This window comes from Patiria miniata, unplaced genomic scaffold (assembly GCF_015706575.1).
Source record: "Patiria miniata isolate m_02_andy unplaced genomic scaffold, ASM1570657v1 HiC_scaffold_1, whole genome shotgun sequence".
NCBI lineage: Eukaryota > Metazoa > Echinodermata > Asteroidea > Valvatida > Asterinidae > Patiria > Patiria miniata.
In genome coordinates this window covers 27,215,670-27,240,450 of record NW_024037047.1, presented here as the reverse complement: position 1 = coordinate 27,240,450, position 24,781 = coordinate 27,215,670, and the positions used below count along the sequence as shown (strand labels likewise).

The window sequence follows — 24,781 nt, the reverse complement described above, 5'->3', positions numbered from 1 at the left end:
AATTAAAAACTAATTATATGTACAAACTTTACTGTGTCCTTTACTTGGCATGTTTCCACGCATTAAATACAACTGGGTAAATAAATACATTTTGAATGTACATGTTACATTTTCAGAAATTTATATATTGAATGAAATCGTACAGTTAAAGTTGGTACATAAATGCTTTTTTTTCAAAATTTCGAATTTCTTTTTCGAATGAAATTTAAAGGAATATAACGTCCCGTAACAAATAAATTTGCTTGTTTGTTTTGGAAGGCCTTTATACAGTTTTAAAAAAAGTGGTTTTAAATGGCGCGCTCCAGTTCAGAAATTGCGCACACTATTCAGAACGGAGTGTCCCGCTCTTAATTCAAAAGTTGAAATAAATTGATTACTTGTCATGAGCTGATTTTTTTCGTGGGATGTCTCATTGGAAAGTTCACAACTAATGTAATGCTAGAAAATTATCAATTCAAGTTTTCAAGCTACTACACCCAAAAAAGCACGTATACACCAACTGTAAGTATATTATAGTACACTAACAGCAATATATAAGTAGAACATCTAAAACAATAACTCTGCGCATGTTAATATCTTCCCGCAGATTTCAGCAACAATTAAAAAAGAGTGCAGAGAATACAGGTGCTATTATCAGCTGAACAAGTCGAAGTAAACATATTGCAGATGAATTGGATCAAGTAATTGGAAAAGCTGAAGCAGCATTTAGGCATCTCTTAGCTGAGAAGAAAAATAGAAGAGACTGTTCGCTAAACTTCATGCAATTCTTGGACATTTTCTTTTTAAAAGGAAATAAACTAGAAGAATATGTTAACCTTAATAACTGAGATTGTATTTATTACATGTATATGGTTTATAATTATGTGTTATACATGTATACATGAAGTGTGATGTTACTTGCAAAGAGCCTACCAGTAAATAAAGCAAAATTTTAAAATAGTGGTAAGAAGTACATTTTTAGAAATTTCCTGAACTGTTTTTCAATTACCGGTAAAGTTTGCTGGCCTTTTTACAAATTATAATTATGGAAAGAATTTGATAAATACACTTGGTTTAAATATTGGTTTTGCCCCTCACCGATTTATTTTTTTTTTTTTTAACAACACTGTTTAGGCTACTCAGTGTTGTCCTAAAGTGATTGTGAGAAAAATCACAAACTACTCGGGTGGGACTCAAACCCACGACCTCCTGCTTACTAGTGCAGACGTCTTACCACTCAACCACGGAGCATGCCGGGGGCGGCTGGCTGGTTCAAATCTGATACAGCAGCGGGTACCGCAACCAAACTATTCATAAGATGGGCGGTCCTAGAAAGGGACTGTTTTTTGTTTGTTTCTAGAAAGTCTTTTCTAGAATGTGTACTTCCAGAATATTTTGTGAAACTTAACCCATACAGAAATCACAAAACTCAACCCATCAAACCCCAACGGCATGTTTTGTTGGAATCTGTCAGGATGGGTACAGTACCCCTAAACTGACAGTCTCTTACATTGGGTTGGCACACCTCCAGAATCAAAGTCAGAAATAAGTGTGTGCAGTTTCCCATATGGTGTTGGAATTTGCCAGGATGGGTGTGGTTCCTGGTAAATCATGCTAGGGAGTTAGGGTTAATGATTCTAGAATCAAGTGAGTGAGTACACATGCGCAAGGGGAGCTTTTATGGCAAAATTTGTGTTTATTAGAGAGAAGTCCTCCAAGTTATAGGGCGGAAATGACCTCTTATTTGAGACGTTTCGGATTGTGAATGATGACTACTTGACTTTAGTGTACGCACCACATCCAAGTAGACTTGTTACCAGTCTCATCAAGACATAATCATTCAAAAAGGTTGTGACCACAGATAGTTGGACTCTCCTCTTAGCTGAACAAGCCCCTGTGCTGATATCGTCACACTTTGTTTACGTGTGCGCCTTTCTATGGGGCTACGAAACCGTCGTCCCCATATGGCTCCCTTACGAAAGCACACATTTAAACAACGTGTGACGTTCAGTACAGAGGCTAATTTATTAGCACATATTTCTAAGGGCAATATTTGGAACTATAAAATGAGCAAAGGGTTATCTATTAAACCTCCTATGCAAACTTACATTCTGTGTCAAGTTGTCCTTGTAGTTAAAAATCAATCAAATGACTGTTTTCAACAGTTAAGAATTTCCAGTCCACATGCATGTAAAAAGCAGGATTGACTGGCTGGGACTGCTATACAGCTATGCTTTGACTCCGTGTGAGTGATAAAACAGCTGTGATGACCACAACTTGCCTGCTTTGTCTGCTGACCCAGTTTGACTAGTCACAGTGCTTGCTTGACATATGATCTGACTGCTGGTGACTAGCCTTTGTTAAACACTTGTTAAAAGTCTAACAGGGGAAGTGGATGTGAATGTATATTTCGCAAATAGCTTATTAATGACCACTTGAATTCAGACATTTTAAAGTCAAAGGTGACTTGACTAGTCTTATATCCATTAGGGACAACACACCTAGGCTTGTCATATCAATGGTAAATATAAGCGATGCGTATCGCAGTGTATAGCATATGGAGCAAGGAGAGAAAGACTGCGGCAGCTTGACTACCCTCGTCGTGGGTCGGGTGGATCGGGACTGTCTTACCCTCCCTCTCCGGTTGGCAAATTCAGCTTCGGCAACACAGCAGTCAAAATCAATCACGTGACTGTTTTTAACAGTAAAGAAATTCCCTTCTTAATTTCATACAGCATGCTTTGACTGGAGGTGATTGATATGCCAGCTCAACCTGTTACCTTTTTTGTCTGATGATGGAATTTGACAAGGTACAGTGTTCACACGAATGTGATCTGTATGTTTTTTTTTGTACTAGTTAGTCTGTACATCAGGCATGCAACTGGGAATTCAGGAAAAAACGAGGAAATTCCAAACCACACAAGACTTTGTACAGTGTTTTTCAATTTGTAATGTCATTCACGAGAAGTAAAAAACGAGGAAATCAGCGGATTCGAGGAAAAGTTGCATGCCTGGTACATGTGTACAGATGCATGGCAGGGGAAGTGGAAGAAACCTTTGGTTGTCTGTGTAACTGATCAAACAATATTTTACTGGAACAAAAGTCAAATCCAGTCTTGGACCGAGACTACCATTCAAATGACACCTTCTCCCATTCTTCGGGCTCTGGTCTGTTTGTTTGTGGATTCTCTGCTCTACGCTGCTCCTTGCTGTCGGCGATGCTCATCAGGTACGTGGTCATCTCATCGGCATTGGGTTTGTCCGGCAGCGCCCAGAGGTCATTGGTCGTGCCTATGTCACCCATGCACATGGGGCAAGTGTTATGTTGCTTCCTCCTGTAAGGGTTGAGGAAGGCAAAGGGTTAAATTTTTTTATTCATTAGATGGATTTTTGGGGGGGATTCAATTTTTTTCTTAAGTGGTTCATCCTTTTGCAAGGAGGATTCGACAGTTTTGCAGGATTAAAGAAGTAGATACACTTTGTCGTTTGTAAAAAAATACTCAATGCTTGCAAAGCAAGTTTTGAAAGTCAAGTCCGTTGTTACTCCAGTCACAAACAAAGTCCATTGCAAGTCCACTCAAAAGTAAATCACAAGTCCATCGAAAGTCCACACAAAAGTAAATCACAAGTCAATCACAAGTCCTGTCACAAGTAAATCACAAGTTATTCATAAGATGAATTTGCGTCGGGGTGATATAAATCAACATTAGGTTTTGCCCTTCACCGACGTACACGTATAAACACTATTATACTGTGTGCTACCTCACTCGGGAGGTAACACATATGAGTATACTACATGTACATGTATACAGTGTTTATGTCGGTGAAGGGCAAAACCAAATATTGATTTAAATCACAAGTTCGCTTTAGTAGGTCCCATCAATAATAGTAACAGGGGAATAACGATAACAAAGGATTGTATGACTTAGGTTTGGATGACTTGTGATAAATTGTGTTGAATTTCTGAGAATTTGCAAAGACTCGAGATGGACCCCACCACAGCACTGTGTAACACAATATGTGATGTGGTCAAGCTTAATGAGTTGTTTGTCAGGAATTTATATTTGGAGGTACAGGCCAAAATAGGGCCACTTCATCACATCACTTCATCATATCTCTTGGTGTTCCGACTTCCATATTTTTTTAATTAAAGATATAGTCCATCATTTGTAATTTGTGCATTTTGTTTGTTTGAAGCAACAAAAGTGCTCAGAATCTAAAGAAGGGTACTGAACAACTAACCTGATGAAGGTTCAGCTCAGCTTCAGCTGTATATTCCGAGAAAAACAGTATTTTACGATCTCAATTTCAAATCAAAAGTTGCTGATTCATGTTTTGAATTGGGCCTGAATTCAGCATCTGAGACACGTTCTCACAGAGCCGAAAGCAGCTACGCGATGTCGCGCACCGATCCGACGAATTATAGCAACCGCGCGCGCGTGCGTCGTGCCAATGCTTGGGCGCGCTTCGTCGAATAACAAAACAAACTACTAATTTAAATTTCCTACGGTGTGTCTTAAGAAGCACCATTGGAAAGGCCTTCTTTCGTTGATTACTTCAAATTGACAGCTTTCTAGAAAGAATAATTTCACAGGGAGTTTAGTCCCCTTACTATCTTTCAACCAAGTATGTTTTTCAACAATAATTATGCCAGTTACTTTTCGGATGGCTGCAAATGATGGACTATAGCTTTAAAGATGGTATCAGCATGCGGTTTTCACAGCAGTAATGCCGAGGTTGTGCTGTTTTCAAATCTGTAAAAAAGAACAATTTTGACCAGGGTCGACAAACGACTCATGTAGCTTGATTGCATCACATATACTTTGATAAATATGTTAAGGATTCGCACCAGTCTTCAATGCAAAGGTGACAGTACGTGTGAGTACAGCTCAGAACTATGTCAGCCTTGTTCTCCATACAGATACAGCAGTCACCTTCATCGATGGACTCCAACGACACCTGCTCCACACTGTGAATGATAAGACACGTCAAAGATTCAATACTCCTGTATGGGCATAAGTCTTGGTCCAAGACCAGATTTGGATTTGTTATTCCTCTAATACAGCGCTGGGTAGCGCTGCCGAAGTTCCCAACACTGGATTCGATTAATCTTGTTGAAAGCAACCTCTACCGCCGTGTCGGAAAGCAAGGTAAACAAATAAAAGCACTTACGCAGCAAATATTGTCGAGACCTCAAGCCAGCCATCTGGCATTCTCGGGTGCGGCTGGTCACCCTCCTTCGCTGCGCTTAGCTCCGCCCTCGATTCCTCCCCCGATGCTTCTTCCGATGCCCCGCCCAGCCTGCATGTGCACTGCGCCTCTTTCTCATCACATTTAGCATCTCCCGTAACCGCGGGGAAGTCATCGTCTTGATCGGTTCTGCATCTTTCCTTATCTCCCCTCCCCTTTAGTCTGTCTTCAATACTCTTGCACTGCTGCATAATACTGTCGTAGACTTGCACAAACTGTTTGAGGGTCATTATCCGTGTGGATTCGCATCTGTCCTCTGCACAAAGCATCTGCATTGACAAAGGTACAAGGATGTTAACTCATGATAAAGCATGAAGCCCGGATCCAGTACAAAGAAGCTTTAAAAGTGTGGGCTTATATTGATAATAATTACAGGCATTTTATAGAGCTCTTCTAAACGGGGCATCACAGCGCTAATTATTACCCCTGTTCAACAGGAAAATACTCTTGAAATATTCTCAACTCCCTGGGAAGCATACATGGCCGATAGGCAGCCATTTTGGCGCTCTTGGCCGTAAATCAACCTCTCACAGTCACCAACTCGGCTCTGACAGGTACCCATCTACTACTGGGTGGAGAGAAGCAATGAGTGACAAAGCGCCTTGTTCAAGGGCACACGCACCACAACCCCAGGCTGGACTCGAACCCACAACCTACAGAATTACCCGCAGACCACGAATTCAATGCTCCAGACCACGAGGCCATGGCTCTCCATGTAATGTAGCAAATTCAAGTCTGTCACATAATCAGGCCAGTACTTGTCTCCACTTTCAGTTGGCATGAAATGGAGGAGAATATTTCTGTTCCTCCTGGATGGGGCGCTAGTCTATTGCCAGTAACCATTCCTGGGTGGAGCAAGGCAAGTTGGGGTGAAGTGGCTTGCCCAAGGACACAACATATGGCCAGCACCCCTGACCCTCTGATCATGAAGCACAAATCCTAACCACTCAGCCACACTCCCCCTTCAAAGTTTCTGTAATTTAGACAAACCTTACAACACTGGATCCTGACCCGAGACTTCCAGAGTATCGTTGTGCAGTCGGTACCTGGAATGATACTGAAGACTAGGTATTTGCCGTTGGAGTTGCTTAATGTGTTGGAGCTGTGTAAAGATGAAAAAGGGTTTAATAACTTCAATTGTGTGTTAAGTACAATGTATTTTGATGTGAACAATGTGCAAGTATTTTTCAAGATAGTGGATATATTGCCGGAGGTAATGCCGGCAAGCTAACTTTTACTAAAAGGTTTGTCGGCGGCAATCCATATCAACAGAGGGCACTGTACTCTCTAAGATAGGGCTGAATTATAAGATATATTAAATTACCACCAATAGTCGTGTAGCACATTTGGTCTAGTGGATAAGCAATGGAACTCATGATCGGGGAAAACCCGGGTTCGATCCCGATCCCCGCTGGCGACATTTCTAAGGTTTTTTTTCCCCATCCCCAAAAAATAAGAATATTCTTCTTTTATTATTTTAACATGTCTCAAACATTTTATTGCAGAGTATTACATTTTCTTTTTCAGATTTGTGGCTCTGGAGGATTTTCTTTAAAGGGAAATAAAATCCGAAAATGTAAAATGGTCTGATTCCCATCTTGTGAATATGAAGTTACAGCGATAATGTTGGCATGGAGCCAGACTAAAATTTGTCACCGGAAAATGTGCAAGTACAAAAAAACAGTAACTGCGCATGTTCAGTGCTTATCCGGCAAACTAACGTTTACTAAAGGTTTGCCGTCTCCGGCAAAATATCCACTGCCATTTTTCAATGAGTTATCAACAGTGGAGCACATCATACTTCTTTTACAGGAAAGATTTCCATATACGAAGTTCACTAATTTTCCTCTGTATTGACTAACAAGCCCCCAGATAGCAATTTCATGTCACCAAAGTCAATTTGAGCAGTGAGAAAATACAAGCATTTTCTTAGAAAACACTTAGAATTTTCAGTCCAATCTCATAGGGTTTGTACACAGGGTGTTGAGTGAACTTTGTATATTGGAAATCTTTCCCTTTTACAACATACATTGTAGCTATTTAGAAACAAATTGGACTCCCAGTTACACCTGTGACCCCCTGAACAACTTACATGGTGTTAAGGCCATCCACTGCCTGTACAAAGTCTGCATATTTCAGCGTCGCCACCTGTTTGAGCAGGTGTCCCTGGGAGAAGAGGAAGTCTCGCCACTCCCCCAGACTGTGCTTGCTGGAGCTGCTGCTGTGATTGTGACCCATCTGCATGAAGGTAAACAGACATCACTCTTATCCATTTCGTTAGTACATTGTATGACGTCAGTTCAGTTAAAACCACGCCCACCCGCAATTAAAGGGAATATACATCATTTGCAAACATCAAAAAATAAAACTACCAAGTTTTTACGAAATACTTTACTAGAATGTTGATAAATGACAGTGGAAAGCATCCTGTAAAATTATTGCACCTGCTGTGAAGTCATTTTCAAGAAAACAGTATTTTTGTATACATTTCCAACGGTGGTCAGCCGACCACCGTTGGAAAAACCTGACTATTTTTCAACTACTGATCCAAATTTACCATTTTTTTCAGTCCAAATTTTGTTTGCTATTGGTTACATGTTTATGAACGGGTGCAGGTAGGCTAGACTGGTTCCCTTACCTTACAATTTTCCGGCATCTAAAAATATTGATCTATTTCATCTTGAGTGGAGTCAGGGAACCAGACTGCTTAAACATTTTTTTTCCTTGGTTTTTCCAGCATTTTCGAACACAAAACTTCAAACAAGTTAGTGTAACAATATTTGATCTATTATACTAACCCCGCAATTAGATCATTTCTAAAAATTACAGCAAAAGCCAATGATGTACATTCCCTTTAAGTAGCGTTTGATGATGATCCATTGAACCGAAAGCTGATGCACAACTTAGAGTGTTTATCTAATGGGCGCTAGTATAATCGGTGGTGCGCGCGCGCACCTGTTAATGGCGTTTTTTGGCAAAAAAAAACCCCCATAAAACAGACAGAGTCATGAGAGTGGTGCACATTCCCTTGGGCATACAGATCAAGGCATGCAGAATGACGTCATCGGTTGGTACATCATTCATGTATGTGTTACCATGGGCATGAAGGGTGTTACCATTCAGCACTCATCATAACATAAAGCTGGTAAATTCCCCCCCCCCCCCCCCCCCCCCCCCCCCCCCCCCCCCCGAGTCCAATGGCTGCGATTTAAAACAAACAAACTGGCCGCCAACTTGAAAAATAGCCCCCGGGCCCCCCCAAAAAAGGGCCTCTCAATTTTTTTTCCCAAAAAGGCAGGACGCTAAAATTTGTAAAAATGGTTTTTTAATATTTATTTTGCCTAATTTGATCTTGGAGTACTAGTATATTTAGGCTAGTTGTTTTGTATGCTCCTACTTTGGGGTTGAAAGGTTTCCATGTTGGTTTGTTTTTTGGATTTGATGACAAATTGCAAAAATGTGGAATTGGTTACCACGTCCCCCACATGCCATCCATATCAGGGTGCACTGAACCAATTCAAGCCCCATTGAAAACAGTGTCAAATTAACAAAGTTCAGGGCCAAATAACATGCAAGCCGACATCACTGGGGTTTCTCAAACAAAATTAAATTATTGTCTTGTCCTTCATCTTTTTATTTCGTTTTAATTTTGGGTAGACTAGCCCATTAAATTTTTAAATATTCACACCAAAACAAAATCACCTCCCGAAAAGTGACAGTTCCCAAGCCTGCATGATGTAGCCATTTTACAAGTGGCATCCTTCCACTTTTTCAGGCAAATAGGACCCATTTTTGAACCGTAATTTTATGAAGTCTGCCTTCAGATGGAAGCCCCCGAATCCAGGGAGTTGATCCTTGGCCATATTTACACAATTCCACCGTTGTTAAAGCCAAACGGTCTCCGTTTTCAAAAGAAATTATGGGGGGGGGGGACCTTTTATGCTAATGAGCTCGCATAGAAATTCTCACTTGATTTTAGTTCACTGCACCCATCCACTGATCTCTATATAAAGACTGGATAGCGGATAATGAACCGCACAATGAATGAATTTGACGCCATATTGGTAAGACCGGTGAGACCGGCTGGTGATCTACAAAGGACAAGTTGCCATCTTTATAGACAGCATGATATCTTTTGTATCATTGCGGTTCACTTAACTTATATTTGACCACCACCATGCACCACTGACCAAGGTTTACAGTTTTTCTAACGTCATTGTTTACTTTTTTAATGCCGCAGTTCACATTTTTGGCGTTTTGGTTATAATAATCACTACGGAAATTTTTAGAACATCATAATATGTGTACGTGACCAAAATGCGGGTCAACTCTTGATACAGCGCGCGCTATATACGCGTAGAAGTAGAACGTTCGTACTATACGTAGCCATCTTCGCGAGACCGGGGGCGAATTGGTCAATATGCAAAGTCTACTGTGTGAACGGTGTATGGATATCCGCTATCCAGTCTTTATATATAGATCAGTGCACCCATCGTGTCCATGCCACAATTTATCTGCATTGATATGCGCCGTGCGCATGCGCAGTAATAAATTTTCTCCGAAGTGATGACGAAAAGTTTGTTGCGATCGATTTCGCCAATGTTCGCCATCACATGAACGTACATCTACAAAAAGTACAATGATTTAGTTACGTAAACATAATTTTACAACCACAGTTAGCTCATTATTACATTTAACTCATGTTTTGTGTAAATTAACGACTAGTTCTCTTGACTTGGTTGACGATTTTGATGATTGAATGACCCGCGCACGACAACATTCTTCAGTTTCATCTGACGTATGGAGGCTGCCATATTGTGAGGCTCTGTCCAAACTCACCTTCGATTCTTTAAATAAATAAACTAGATGTTACCTTTTTTAGCACCGTATATTTGTCAGTATTTTGTTTTTAGGCTTAATAAAATAAATACAATATAAATGCAATGATTAAACAACTGTTCTTAATGTCGGATCGAAAACTTGCGTAATTCTTTGTGAACGAGCCTGAAAAACCGAGGGAAAAAGATTTTTTAATTTTCGCATTCATAACTGATTAAACGCGTAGCCGTAGGCCTAACCCTAACCGTTAAAGTAAGTCGGCTTCCTTCCTTGTTTCATGGGAATCGTTATGCTTTGGCTTTACGAACCTGGTCGCGTTGATACAAGTCTCTTGCGCGAATTGCGTCTTGGTCACATCATTCATGGAGGAATACAATTGTAGGCTATTCCGCCAGTCTGAATAGGAATATGCTTTATTGATGAATGATGGGCGTGGCCAGGATTTTTTTTGGGGGGGGGGGGGCGGGCAAGCACATATCCTTGTTGTACTTTCTCAAGCATATTCTCAATTTATCATTTTTTTTTCGAAGGTGGGCGAGGGGACATTTGCTCACCAAAAATATTGATAAGCCTTATCGCAAATAGCAAATTACACTGCTGTGCAAAGCATATTATAATTATATATACATGTATACAGTATAGTCGTGTTCCCTATATTCCCTAACATGGCGCACTTCGAAGCTTACCCAACTTTCCTCGTGTAGTGTTGCCAAACCTCTTTGTGTTGACTAACCTCAAATTCATGCAGTAAAATAATGGTACTTTTACCTTATTATTAATGCTTGCTAATAATGCTATTTAACCTCCGTGAACAATTTCGGTTTCATAAATTTAAGCCGAAATTAAAAAACGGTGGCGTCCGGAAATTGGGCACAAATTGGCGGAGTGTTCCCTAACGTGGCGCACTTAAATAAATCTCGGAAAATTCCAAATTAACATTTAAGAATTTCTGTAAACTTGATCAATTCTGATAAATCATTATTATTTCTACTTACATACCCAGCCAGATGTTTGTCAGAAAATTATTTTCTTATTTTTCGGGGCATTTTCAAAGGTTTCACTTTGTACTTGAAAATAAAATCGGAAAATCACGCCAAAATATATATTTTTTAAAACTTTGTAGCGGGTTAATAAACTCGCAATTTATGAACAGGAGTGTTTAGAACTTGATGAAATTTCACTTTCTGTGAAATTTCAGTTAAAACTTTTGCTCTAGCTAGGCGCTAGTACAGGCGAAAAATCAAAGTGCGCCACGTTAGGGGCCGCGCCACGTTAGGGTACATCAACAATATATCTGGCATTGGTATGGGCAGGATAGGGGGCCTACATGTGGGCAACGAACCACGCACGCATACGACCGCTGTGTTCGAACGTGCATGCCGTCCCTGTCATGTTAAGCTATGCGTTGATTCTATTAAATGACAGCGTACGTACGTGGTCAATGTCCCCAATTCTTCCCTGCCGCGCCTGTGATGCTCAGATTTTGGTATTTTGCAGTAAGGATTGACACCCCTGCAGATGCCCATTTCGTTAAATGTGTATTTAATAGGGCCTACATGTAACTTGTAAGTAGCAAATGAAAATTGAAATATGTGACCGGTTCCACAAAAAGGGTACTATTATTAGATAAAAAGTATGACTATGTCGCAAACAAGTGAAATTGAGATATAATTATAAACATGGTTGGAAAGCCCACAACGTACGCTTTTATTTGATACATAATAATGCTCCATAGCCCATCCTGTTCTTGGGATGTGATGTATTTGCATATTAATTTCTTCCTTGGAGTTCAAATTACACAAATGAGAAAACAGGCAAGCTTTTGAAATAGCTGGCTTTGTTGTAGACCCGTGAACGTGGCTTGTAAACTACGTTCACGGGTCTAGCTTTGTTGTAGAACGACAGAATGATGCTCACAAAATGGTTGTTTTTTCCACTTTGTTCATAAAATCAACCTTTCTGTGTATGAAACCTGAAACTGTAGGTATTAAAGATGTCATTCATGACAAAAAAATGAAAATCACATTTTGAAGAAATTTTCACCCTCTCAATCATCAATGTTGAGCAGGCGCCATTACACAATAATGTTCAGCGCGACTTAATACATGTACCCTTTTTTGTGGAGCCGGTCACATATGACTTCACGCCTCTTTTTCTGTTCTTTTCTATGGTTGAGGGGCACTAAAAATAAGTCACCCCATTTGTTTGTATACAATTCATTCTGTTTGATATTTGATGTAAACAGTTGACATGGTCTTAGTTGATAACGGCATTTGTGTGTTTGTGTACATGTAGATTGACATGGCGGATACAAAGACTGTCGGTGAGGATGATTCCACCAGAATGAAGAGGTCAAAGGCCAAGCATGTCCCAATTTTGCTTGATCTGTGGAGTAGCAGTGATGATGACGAAACAAGCGACGTCTTTTCTCTAGCATCAAGGTATATTTTAAACTAGAACTGGCAGATGTGTGGCCAACTGAAATTACTATACCTCATACATATTCATGATCGAGAGCCGAACTCTCATTGGTCAATTCACCATCACGTGCCAGATGTTATTCTTGCTGTTTACCAAACGCGCGCGAGGATTCACGCACAGGGTAAATACGTATGCGTAGTAGACTCGCATGGGTTACCCGTGCGACAGTCTACTACGCATGCGCTTTACAGAGCAACGAGGAACTATCGCACGAGTGCAGTACGCATGCGCAAACATCGCCCGGGAGAGATGCATGGTTGCACGGTTCGCGTAAATGTTAATTTCCAGAGCTCAATGATGCCGTACTGGAGAAAATTTATGGACCGTGTAAAGATGTCCCCTGTACAAAGAAAGTTGTACACAAACAACTGTATTTACAACTGTAGTAACTGTATTATATTGCAAACGAACCAAACTTGCAATTGAAGTTGAGCAACAATATTCTTTTGGTGAGCTGTTCAAGTTTCCCCGAATTTTGTTTTAGGTGCATATATAAAGAAAAATCGGCAACTGAATATGTATGAAGAGTAGTAAAACAAATATAACATGGTTTATTTCGGGTGGACAGTCGATATTAGCTCCCCTCGGTATTGCAAGTTGACAAACTAGTTAGTTCCCTCGGCTTCGCCTCAGGAACTAGTTTGTCAACTTCCAATACCTCGGGGAGCGAATATCGACTGTCCACCCTCAAACCATGTTAAATTTGTACATGTATACTGTTACATTATGATAAAAAGCCAATATATTTGATTTTATTTGAAATGGTTTATTTTCATTCGACCATATCAGCCAAAAGCTGAATTGTAGTCAAATTACGTAAAAACACATCACAAAATTTGCACATACTAAAACAAAAAGAGCGGGCATTACAATTATACAATAACATTAAAAAGCAAAGGATATAATTATGATCAATTACAAAATGTACATGTATTGGAGATACAATTGACTTTAACTATGAGTTGTGTCTGAAAAAATCTTTCGAAGAAGAAGAAAAATGTGTGTGTGCACCAGGCGGATTTGCAAAAATTTAGGAAATACTAGGCCGGCAATGTTTTTGTCCAATCTCTGTTTTTGCCCCTATTCAATTACTGTTGTGATTACTGGAATGGCTGATTGTCCATACATAAAAGTATTGAAAATGTGTTCTCCTCTGCCATTGAAGACTTTTTTCTATCAAAATTCATGTTGGTATTTTTTTTCTTAAAATAATTTTCACAGCTCTGCAAGATTTTCTGAAGCCAAATCTTCAGACAATCAAATGAGGAGTGAACCGTCACTGGATACTGGAGTGATGGTACATCAGCAACCAAACAGAGGAAGGGAGAAGATTGCTCCATCTACGACCCAACATGTCCGGCCCAGGATCTCGTCGTCAAAGGTTCACAGCAGACCTAAGGCATTGACGCTTAAGAAACGCAAACTACCAGAGATGATTGACTCACGTTTCACTTCATCCCCGCCTGCAGGAAGGAAGTCCTCTCCCGTTTTCCCTTGTTCACGTAAGACAGTCTCATTAACATACCCCCATAGGACTCGTCTTAAGACACCAACAGAAAGTTCAGAAGACAGTACTGAAGAAGATAGTGATGTGAACTCAGGAGGCACCACAATGAAACATAATTCATGCATGTATCTCAGGGGCAATACTGGCAGGCAGTCCAGCCTTAAACAATCAAATGACAAGTTCGGAAGACTTCCGAGTAGCTCGAGCAGTGAAAGTAGCTCATCAGATGCCGAGTCGGGGGCCACGGGTGTGAAGAATGGTAATTCCTGTTCAAGGGCCACTATTGGCCGGCAGCCGAGGAGGGAACAAACAAGCAGCAAGTACAACAGCAAGTTGATGTTCGGGAGCGACTCAAGTACTTCTAGCAGTAGCTCATCAGATTCAGAATCACTTCTCTTACCAACGAAGTCGAAGCGAACGCAGGTGCAAAGAATTTCTGGGGCAACAGTTCTCTGTAGCAGCCTGCTACAGAGAGTGTCTTCCCGTCTTCAACCCAGTCAAGATGTGAGAAAGCCGGGAAGATGCAAACGCGGATTGAGCAAAAAAGGCAATCAAGTTCCCAGGTTCAAACGAGCCAGAGTGTCGCAAACATTTGGCATTGCGCCATCTGAATCTTCCTCATCCAGCTCCTCTGACACTGAGAGTGAAGCAAGCCTCAACTCATACCTCTTAGATCTCAAGACTCGAAAGAGGACGGCGGAAACTATCCAAAGGAGCAGGGGTGGCAACAAGGCTCTTGGAAATGGTCAACAGAATCCCAGTCCTGAAAAAGTGACCAGAAGGAAGATGATCACCCTGTTCGGAAGAACATCAAGTGAAGAGGGCCGGGATACAGCTGAGGAAGACGCCAAGGAACTCGGAGATGAACAGGAGGATAACATCACAGAAACCCGGACTAACAAAGCTTCAGTATCCAGTACAAATCCCCAAACTTCAATGGTCAACCTTACAGGGCTGTCTAAAGGTGATAACAGAGGTGCTGGAGGAATTTGTTCAGAGGCTACTACCCGGAAGAAAATATATTCTTTTTCAGAGAGGGATGACTCTGTCATACTTGTAGACATCACCCAAAGCACAGAGAGAGGTGCTCTGGCAAGACAGTCCCGTCCACAGGCAAAAACAAATCCCTCTACCAAACAGGGATTTGGTGAAAGCCAGAATACAGAAGGAACATCCCCCATCTTCTCTAGACATGCACACACTCGTAAGGAGCTTCCTGTTAGACGTAGTGATGTCAGTGTTTTGGTCGGGAATATGGCCAGAGATGACACATTCAAGATCACTCGCGACAGTTCCCCCAAAGCACCAAAAATTTCTCACCCGGGTCATGTCCCAAAAGACACTCTAATCACTTCATCAGCCGAAGGAATGAGACATTCACCATCGAGTAAAGCATCTTCTTTCAAACGAAATGTTGCTCACTCTGGATCACAATCACCAGTCACTGGATCACAATTACCAGTCATTGGATCACAATCACCAGTCTTTGGATCCCAATCACCAGTCATTGGATCACAATCACCAGTCTGTGGATCCCAATCACCAGTCTTTGGATCACATTCACCAACCTTTGGGATCTCTAACTGGTTAACAGAAAGTAGCAGATACTCTTCAAATGCAGATAAACTGCATGTACGTACATGTAGCAGAGAGTCGTCTGGAGTAAAATCCTCAAACTCTCAAGGCCAAGTTAGTTCTACCGACTCCCAGGACAAGTTTCGTTTTCCAAGCATGTGTTTTGAAGAAAAGCATCTTCATTGGTTGGAAGACACTCGAGGTTCATCTCTTCATGATGGGAATGAGGCTACCGCAACGTCTGACCCTACAGGGAGCTCAATCACTATTTTTAGAAGAGATTTTTTTGTGAAATCACCAAGAACAGATCAATCCTCCCAATCATCTAATGCAAGGAATACGACAGTTTCATTGATCGCTGATGGTGAGGATCGCTCCCAATGGTCAGAACAGATGCACAGTGTTCGGGGTGATCAGAAATCTCCTCCGCTTGTCAGGTCTCCGAGTCGGGTTAGAAGGAATCGTGCAGCTTATGAAAGCAGAGGCAAGACGTCACAATCCTTGGAATCAAGAAACACAGAATATTTATCCTTGAATGAAGATCATAGGCCAGAGGAGATGAGAGGGGGCACTGTGGTCACGTTTAGCTCTTCATCATCAGGCCTCAACAGAAGAAGGGGAGACCGTCATGAAGTCATCAAGAACAAACGATCTCGCCATGATGCCAAAAGTAAGACAAGTCAGATTTCCAAACATCACAGCAGAGGTGATAGGAGCCATTCTTTGACCTTATCTGATGGCCAAGTACACCATCCACAAAATGTAGAAGTTGGAAGTCGCCAAACAAGACAACATATCAATTATGATTGGTCAGAGTCTATAATTGCAGGTAGTTTAAGCTTCACAGAGCCCCATTCCGATGTTCAAGTGCTTGAAGATCACAGCGCTCACCAACACTCAGTCAAATTACCGTTGAAAGCAAGGCATAAGTCTAAGCATGGTGCTACCATTTCTGGGAACCAAGACACTAGACAGAAGAGGTCTAACAATAACGCAGCCTCGCAGGTCAGTAGTCGGAGCACAGGAGATCCTTCACCTGATGTCCAGGTAGTTGGGAGTCGGGAATCTAGACGTAGTGTTGGAGAACCTTCTGTAAGGAGAAAGAGCAGAGGAGCTGAAGTCTCGGAGAGTACTGATTCCACAGACATTGATGTTGTGGAGCTGGTAAGACAGTTGGATGAAGATGAGAGAATGGCCAAACAGCTTCAGGTGTGTATCAATGATCCTCAAAGTTCTTACATGTACATTGTACATTTCCAGATCTACTGACATTGACTTGCTTGTACTGTGTTCTGTTGAAGGGGCATTAAGACCCCTGAAATCCCAAAAAATGTCATGCTTTGGATTGTTTTATGCTATTTTAAAGGTCTAGTTGAAAAGAAAACGAACCTAGTGTCTTAGCATGAATTCATAATTTACGCATCGGTTCTTTTCTCTGTAATGATACGTGTACATGACAGGTAAAAAGCTTTGGGAACGCAAAGTAAAAAAAAAAGAAGAAGAAATCCTCAGATTTTTGGAGAAAACCTAAAATTATCAATAATTTTTCTTTAATTTATAAAAGGAGCACTTTGATGCAGAGTTGGCTAGGCTTACCCAAGAACACAGCCGGATTATGTCTTCCCATAATGAGGTGAGTTGTACTGTAATTCTCAATAGTTAAGAAATCAAAAACTTGGCGACAGAAATGACAACTTAAACGTACATGAGCTTTAATACCTTCCTCAGTCTTTTAAAATCACCCTAACCTCCCGGAGTATCCTGAGTTTTGGAGTCGAGTCTGTCACAAGTCCTCTCACTCAGGTCCATCACAAGTCCACCACAGGTCCATCACAAGAGCATCACAATTCCATCACAAGTCCGTCACAAGTCCGTCACAAGTCCATCACAAGTCCATCACAGGTCCGTCACTAGTCCATCACAAGTCCATTACAAGTTCATCACAAGTCTATTACAATTCCATCACAAGTCCGTCACAAGTCCGTCACAAGTCCGTCACAAGTCCATCACAAGGCCGTCAAAGGTCCATCACAGGTCTGTCACAAGTCTGTCACAAGTCCATCGCAAGTCCATCACAAGTCCATCGCAAGTCCATCACAAGTCCATTACAATTCCATCACAATTCCATCACAAGCCCGTCACAAGTCCGTCACAAGTCCATCACAAGTCCATCACAAGTCCATCACAAGATTGATACAAGGTCTTGGGCAGCCTTCGGGCCTTGTCCAGCCAAAAGCTTGGGGGGTCTGACCTTTCCAGGTGTTGAAAGCGATGGCAAGTGCCTTCTTTGCTGGGTTGATATCAACCAGGCGTACGAAGTGGCTGAAGAGGGCACGATCGAGGCCACAAAGGATTAGGGAAGCCATCTGGGCAGTTGTTTTCTGCAGGGTTGGTACTGATTTTTTTAACATTTTGTTTTCCTCAGATTCTCGCACAGCCCCTTATCATGCCCGAGTTGCCCACCCTCCCTGGACCACCTCTCCCCCGACCCCCTCCACTCTTCCCACCACGCACCCAGATGGCCAACCCAGTCATGCCGGGCATCGCTGGCCATCAGGAGATGATGTGGAGGGACGACCTGGTGGACATGAACCCAATCAATGCTGCCATGATGGCCGAGATGGGACGCTTCCTGGATAACAATACGGAGGGTCAGGCTGGCTACGGCCATCGTGGGGTAGGAAGCCTCTGTGAAAGGCATTGCTTATTAACCCTTATAATGCAACAGAAAGCAACAAAGATACGCAGTTGTTGCATATACAGTTGCATTAAGCAGGCAACTCAAGTCCCTGTGCTCTGGTAATACAAGATCTTTGGAGGGTACCTGTGCCCGAAGTACATAGCATATCTTATCTGTATCCTGTGTGTGTGGCTCTGTGCATAAGATGTGTGGGATATTCTTATCTTGCTGATTTCATTTAACAATTGTTGACTGCTGTGATGTGGGATATGACGTTTTAACACCCGAGGGACGCATACCAACTGGGGGGGGGGGGGGGAGCAAATGGTGCTATTGGCCCCAAGGGGGTTAAAAACGGCATATCACAGCATCAACAATTGTTTTCTTGTATCGTGCCAATACGTCAAAAAGATAAATGGTTGTAATTTTACCACTGCTCAGTCTCATGTCCCACAGGACATCAAGGCTTTACAATAGCACTGTCAATTTTTAAGAAAGCCTTGATTTTGTTACCAACTGAGTATTAAAAATCACAGTATTTTGTGTTCGTGATTACCAATGCTCATATGGCATTTGTATGGTTTTTTTCCCCCCCCCCCCCGACACCTGCAGAGGCAACGTCGAGGTCGTGCCAGGGGTCGCGGAAGGTCAAGAACCAGAGGTCATCACCACAATCCAGTGCAGTCTGATGGAAATGATTACGAGGTAAGTTAACCTTTGTATTGTTGGTATAGTTTATTGCAAGTCAGTTGTGCATGCCAGTGCACTCCAGCTTAAGTACGCTGGAGGATTCTTTGACTTTACCACATTGTTTAAAATAATGGCCAAGCACATAATAATTCCCATTCATAAATACCTTTTCGGTCAAAGAGTCAAAACAACTAAAACATTTCCAACGATTTGTTCAACAATTTTACTTCATGCTTTTTTAAACCCCCTCTAACTATGTTATGGTATGTGCCTCTAGCGAGTAGTCATAAACAACTCCTTATATGGCGATTTACACATGCATGGCGCTTACTGCGGGATGTGGAGCAGCTGTGCAGGTGTAGTGTGAATTTAGGGCTAGGAAAATATTGTTCATTGGTAGTATTGCGCATGCCTAAGTGAGGATTGTGAACGCGCATTCAACCAATAAAAAGGTAAAAGGGATCAGATTTCACAGGAGTCCACATTTCATGTGACACTTGAAAAGTGTTTAAGACCAGCCAGCTGGTGTTTCATGAACCTTTAAGACGGTTAACATGACAGGCTCTCGACCAATAGGAATGGGTAAACTGCCTTAGGTATTTATGAATTTGTATTTTCAGGCATAATATCTGTAGGAAAACAGTAAAATGCTAATTTTTCTCCAACAGCAACTCTGGAACCTAGTGGAGCGGGTCGGCGAGGCCGTCAGTAAGGGTCTCCCCGAATCCTCCATCAATCTGCTGCCCACCTTCCTCTACACGACAGCGGGTCAAGACGCCACCGAGAACGAGTGCTCCATCTGCATGGGGGACTACGAAGCTGGGGAGAACATGCGACGGCTTCCCTGCTTCCACTTCTATCACGCGGCCTGCATTGACAAGTGGCTGAAGGTGAGACGGAGTCGTTGAACTCTTTCAATTTTGGGCTGAACACAGAAATTGGACGATCAGAATTTGAACCTTTGTCCTCAAGAATACTTGATGGTGATGTTGGGGACGTAAACAGTTCTTGATCCTTGTTCCAGTTTCCTTTTTTTTCCCCAATTGGCCAGTTTCATCTCTGATATTCTATTAACCCTAACTCCCTAGCATGATTTACTAGGAACCATACCCATCCTGGGGAATTCCACACACATATTTCTGACTTTGATGCTAGAGGTGTGCCCAACCCACTGTAGAAGACTGTCAGTTTAGGGGTACTGTACCCATCCTGACAGATTCCAACAAAACATGCCGTTGGGGTTTGATGGGTTGAGTTCTGTTAGGGTTAAGGTTACAATTTCATAATGTCAATCTGCTAAAAGCTGTCTCATCTCTTTCAAAGGCATATATAGCATCGTGTGCTTTTCATGCATTTTGTTCGTGCCCAATCAAAATCCGAAGAGGGAAGTTCAGAACCTAACCTGTTGAAGTTTCAGCTCAGTGGACATTACACTCTATTGAGAAAATAGTGGAAAAGTGTCAATAGAACTGTTTATTTCCAACTCTCCTTTAATAAACAGATCATTGGAAATTATCTGCTTCTTTTGTTTTCTTCTAAATGACAGCAAGCCAGATGGAATAATTTCATGGGGTGTTTAGTACCAGTAAAATCTGTTATCAAAGTAAGCATTTAAATAATCATTCGGTAGGTCAATTTAGGTAAAAATGCAAATGATACTATATGCCTCTAAACTATTTCTATTCATGGTCTGAACAGGACAATCGGATCTGCCCAGTCTGCCGAGAAGAGGTCAACTTTGAAGCTGCAAACTTTACCTGATGACCCCTGACCTCACCCCGAAAAACCACCCTGAATTGTCTGTGATACCCATTGTGATGCCCAAGAACCATTATCTGCCTGAAACTGATTGAAATGATGACAGTTTTACTTATGGATAAGCAGAAGTGCAGAAATTGGCATGGCATTTAATATTCACATGTATTTAACTTGATGGCTCTTTGCTCTGAGCTTGAACGTACGAGGGCGCTCTATAAGAGAGATGACATTGTTACAAGCCCTCGTGTTGTGTTTATCAGGAATAAAATCAAGTTCAGAATAGCAACCATTTCTCTCGAAACCAATGAACAACAAACTGAACGTCACTAGGTACTTCCCTATTAAATAACTATTTATATGTACGACTTTGAATTTTCAAATTTTCACATTGCTGTTTCAAAGTTGGAGGTATAAGTAGTAGTGAAGACAGACATGGCTATTGTGCTGAAATTGAGCTCTTTGCCCCAAAATGGCAGCATCCAGCTGTATAGACCTTATGCATAGCAGTCATCTTAACAGACGAGGGCCGTGCGGCCTTTGCTTTGCTGGGATCTGCATGAATGAACAATTTGTCCCCTAAGATGGCCGCTACGCATCGGGTCTATTTTCTGAAATGGACTAAGGAAGGTTTGATAGGTAAAGTGAGCAGGGGTGATAGCGTCGTACGTTGCTGTGGTCTTGTGAACAGTTTTTAAAATTTTCAAATTATTTATACAGTTGTGCATCTGTTTGATATTACATCTTAAAGAATACTTGTAAGCATAACCCAGGGAAAGACCTTTTAGTAAATAGGCCCGAGAGGTAACGACGGCATTCTTCGTTTACATGTCATGATGAGCGCAAAAATGTCTGGCGTGCACTTGCTCATGATACATGCATCTGGAACATAGGATGTGACATTGAAGAGACTCATTTATTATTGCCCAGATGTACAGTGGTCAGGGCATGATATTGGGGGTCTACCCGATGTTCCCCAATACCTATGTTCCCCAAAATCCTTAGGGTTAGGAGTTAGATGGTTAGGGTTAGGGTTGGGAAACATAGGTAGTGGGGAACATAGGTATGCACCCCTTGATTTGAACTCACCTGATCATAATTGTTTATGTTTAAGATATTTCTTTGACATCTGATATATGTATTTAGGATGTTTGTGTAATTCTGTACTTTTACAGTGTATCTTTTAATGTGATCTGTTTGCCTCTTCCCCCTCCCCCCCCTAAAGTAACATAGTCATCTAGCTATCTGTTATCGATTCTGCAAGCCACTACTCCGAATTTGCAGTTGACATGGTCTGTGTTTACAGATGAATGTAGTCGAGTTTGCAAATGTAATGTCTTGGCAGTCAGCGTACAATAAATGCATCTTTACATGGATTGATCCTGGAGAAAGTATTTTTATATTGGGTAGTTTTCGTTTCATTATTATTTTCTTCAAGAGGTAGCTATCATCGGGTCTCGTTTGCACATTACATGCTACCCGGTGTCATATGAAAATGGACTCCTATGAAATTTGGTCTCTTTTACCTTTGGGCCTATATGGACTCTAGTCTAACCCCACACGTGACCTGTCACACTGTCCAAATTATCTTCACTTACGCATGCACAATAAAACCAATGAGTCCATATTTCATAGAATCCAATTTTACACTGCCTGGCTCCGCTATAAACGGTGGACTGTGTTGATTAAGGGGGAGACGATGGTGTCTAAAAGCCATACCCCGGTATGTATACATGTACATGTACACTGTATAGGGTAGGCTAGCTACTTGCCCTTATGTAAATTCGGGTTTTGAGCTGCGGAAAAGCAGCTCAAGAAATGATCGTGTCTTTCCGTTGGTTAGTAACAAACTTCAGCAAATGCCTCTTTTGGCAATCAATCACCATGTACCTTAGGCCCTCGCAACAACACGTGCTTCAGGTCTCCACTGACCAACTACCAATTTATTGCAGTCGTGGCATGCACCAACGGACGTTCAACAAAATAACGGGAATCCTTTTCAATTGACAGTCTCGACCACGTGAGTTTAGTTGTGCATTATACAGCGTGTCCCCCCCAAAAATGTCCCTCTCACAGAATAATTACCAAAATCAAGTTTTATACTCAATTAAGTTTACATATTTAGAAAGCCCACTTAATTTTGTAGTTCCTGTGAAAATTTCAAAGGTCTCGCTTCATTGGTTTTGAATACACAGGCTTTTATGTAACAGCAGTGCTTTCCGGCCCATTCCAAGTTTGATGAAAAGAAATGCACACTACAGACATACCATACCTTATTCCATGCTTCACTTTTATTTCAACAACTGTGTTCTTGTTTTGTTATTAAGTAACTAAAGTCAAGTTCATTTATTTTTTTCAAATGAAAACTAATCAAAGTTCAGTTCCACTGGTCGTGTTTGCTTTCACAGGGTGTGTTCCACTTATGGTTTGTACTTCAATGTCCAGCTTGTAAACCTTTATTGTCCTCCTGCACATCCTTCCACCTGCAAACTTGGAATGGGCTGAAAAGCACTGCTGTGACATAATAGACTGTGTATTCAAAACCAATGAAGCGAGACCTATGAAATTTTCACAGAAGTTACAAAATTAAATAGGCTTTCTTAATCTGAACACTAAATTGAGAATAATACTTGATTTTGGAATTAATTTAGCAGCCTATCAGAGGGACATTTTTTTTGGGACACGCTGTACGAACAGACATCATGTAGGCCTACATGACTTACAGGCTACACATCAGGTAGGTCTACAGTTGGGCCGCAGCTTCCGAGATCAATTCGAGCTTGTTTTGGTTATACAGTCGAACCCTGATGATAAGACACGCACTGTTAATGCAAGGTATACTGCTTATAACAAGCACAATTTTAGGTCCCAAGCCTTTGTTTTTCTTTGTTTTCCATTACTGTTAATACAAGGTACCTGTTATAACAAGGTAATTCGTAAAGTCCCAAGGACCTTGTTAATAAAGGTGTTCGACTGTACATGCACACGACTGTAGCCAAGGGAAGAGTAGTAGTTGGGGGCCGGGGACCGGGGTTACCCCTCGTGGTCAAAGGCTACTCAGTGAAGTGAAGAAGTGAGTGGACTCTGAGTGACGACTAGAATATTGTGACAAGTGAGTGTCACCCTTTGCCCAACGGAGCCCTCTCTGTAACCAACGTTTGACATAAACATGTGAGCAATGCAAATTGTATGCGACCCCGCGCCAGCCAATCGGAGTGGGTTTTAGAAGTTGTGACGTCATTTCGATCAGCAATTGACTAAGCTGTTGATCGGTCAATTTGGCTGTCATGCTTTTGTAATACAACAGAAAAAACTGATGTTATGTTTTGCATAATTAATCACCGAATATGTTCGCATATTATAGACTCTTCCTGTGCAAGAGGATGTTCCATGATTAGCACCACGAAAGGTAAAGGGAGCCATTTAGGCTATGCTTCTCAAATTAATGGCTCATAATGCGGTATACCGGTAGTGATATTACGTGTGAAAATGTCCCCGAAACTACACCTGTCTGTTAGAAAAACACGACTGGTCATATAATTATGTAGGCATAACGAACTAAAATAAATTTGAGTAGATCTTTGAGACTTTCAATATTGTGACATAGCATACTCATTCTGAAATACGCGACTATGATAAAACTTTAACATTTTGTTTTTGTATTTGTCCTTGCGCTGATTAGTCCTCGGGTTCTCTTTCAAATATCGCAGTTTCCATCACCGCTCTGCTCTTATTACCGCGTGACAACACCTGCCGTCACTTCATCAACGATGGCCTTTAAATAAACGAGCTCCTTCTTTATGGTTACCTTGGCAACGGGAAATAGGACGATTACAAGATATTTGCCCAGGTCGTGTGATGAAGCTTGTCAATGCGCATTGAGCGTGGCATGTAGGCCTAGCGCCCCGCTCTATTTCTTCTGCAGCCAAGAGTGAATTACGATACTCCACTAGCGTGAAATATCGCGTGCTGCAAATAATACACCGCGTTATGCGCCTATCAACTGTTTCCCCCTGCCACCCCCC

At 41.6% G+C, this 24,781-nt stretch overlaps 2 protein-coding genes across 3 annotated transcripts; one reads left to right on the top strand and one right to left on the bottom strand.

Moving 5' to 3' along the window:
* Window positions 1–2,937: 2,937 nt before the first annotated feature.
* On the bottom strand, window positions 2,938–10,043 carry LOC119727366 (RING finger protein 141-like). Of its 2 annotated transcripts, none has more exons than XM_038199243.1 (6): window positions 9,949–10,043; window positions 7,322–7,467; window positions 6,220–6,331; window positions 5,152–5,498; window positions 4,829–4,948; window positions 2,938–3,314 (listed from the first exon to the last, which is right to left on the bottom strand). In XM_038199243.1, exons 2-6 carry the CDS (start codon window positions 7,465–7,467, stop codon window positions 3,107–3,109), a joined length of 933 nt encoding a protein of 310 aa, XP_038055171.1. In that variant the 5' UTR covers window positions 9,949–10,043; the 3' UTR covers window positions 2,938–3,106. The 2 variants fall into 2 exon arrangements, with proteins under 2 accessions (XP_038055171.1, XP_038055165.1); XM_038199237.1 differs by having other exon boundaries at window positions 2,939–3,314; window positions 9,921–10,043.
* A 196-nt stretch (window positions 10,044–10,239) lies between these two features.
* On the top strand, window positions 10,240–21,976 carry LOC119727359 (probable GPI-anchored adhesin-like protein PGA55). The gene is made up of 8 exons (XM_038199227.1): window positions 10,240–10,320; window positions 12,364–12,509; window positions 13,771–16,840; window positions 17,196–17,264; window positions 18,057–18,308; window positions 18,924–19,016; window positions 19,670–19,891; window positions 20,700–21,976. The coding sequence occupies exons 2-8, from the start codon at window positions 12,370–12,372 to the stop codon at window positions 20,760–20,762; spliced, it is 3,909 nt and encodes a 1,302-aa protein (XP_038055155.1). The 5' UTR covers window positions 10,240–10,320; window positions 12,364–12,369; the 3' UTR covers window positions 20,763–21,976.
* The last annotated feature ends 2,805 nt before the right edge of the window (window positions 21,977–24,781 follow it).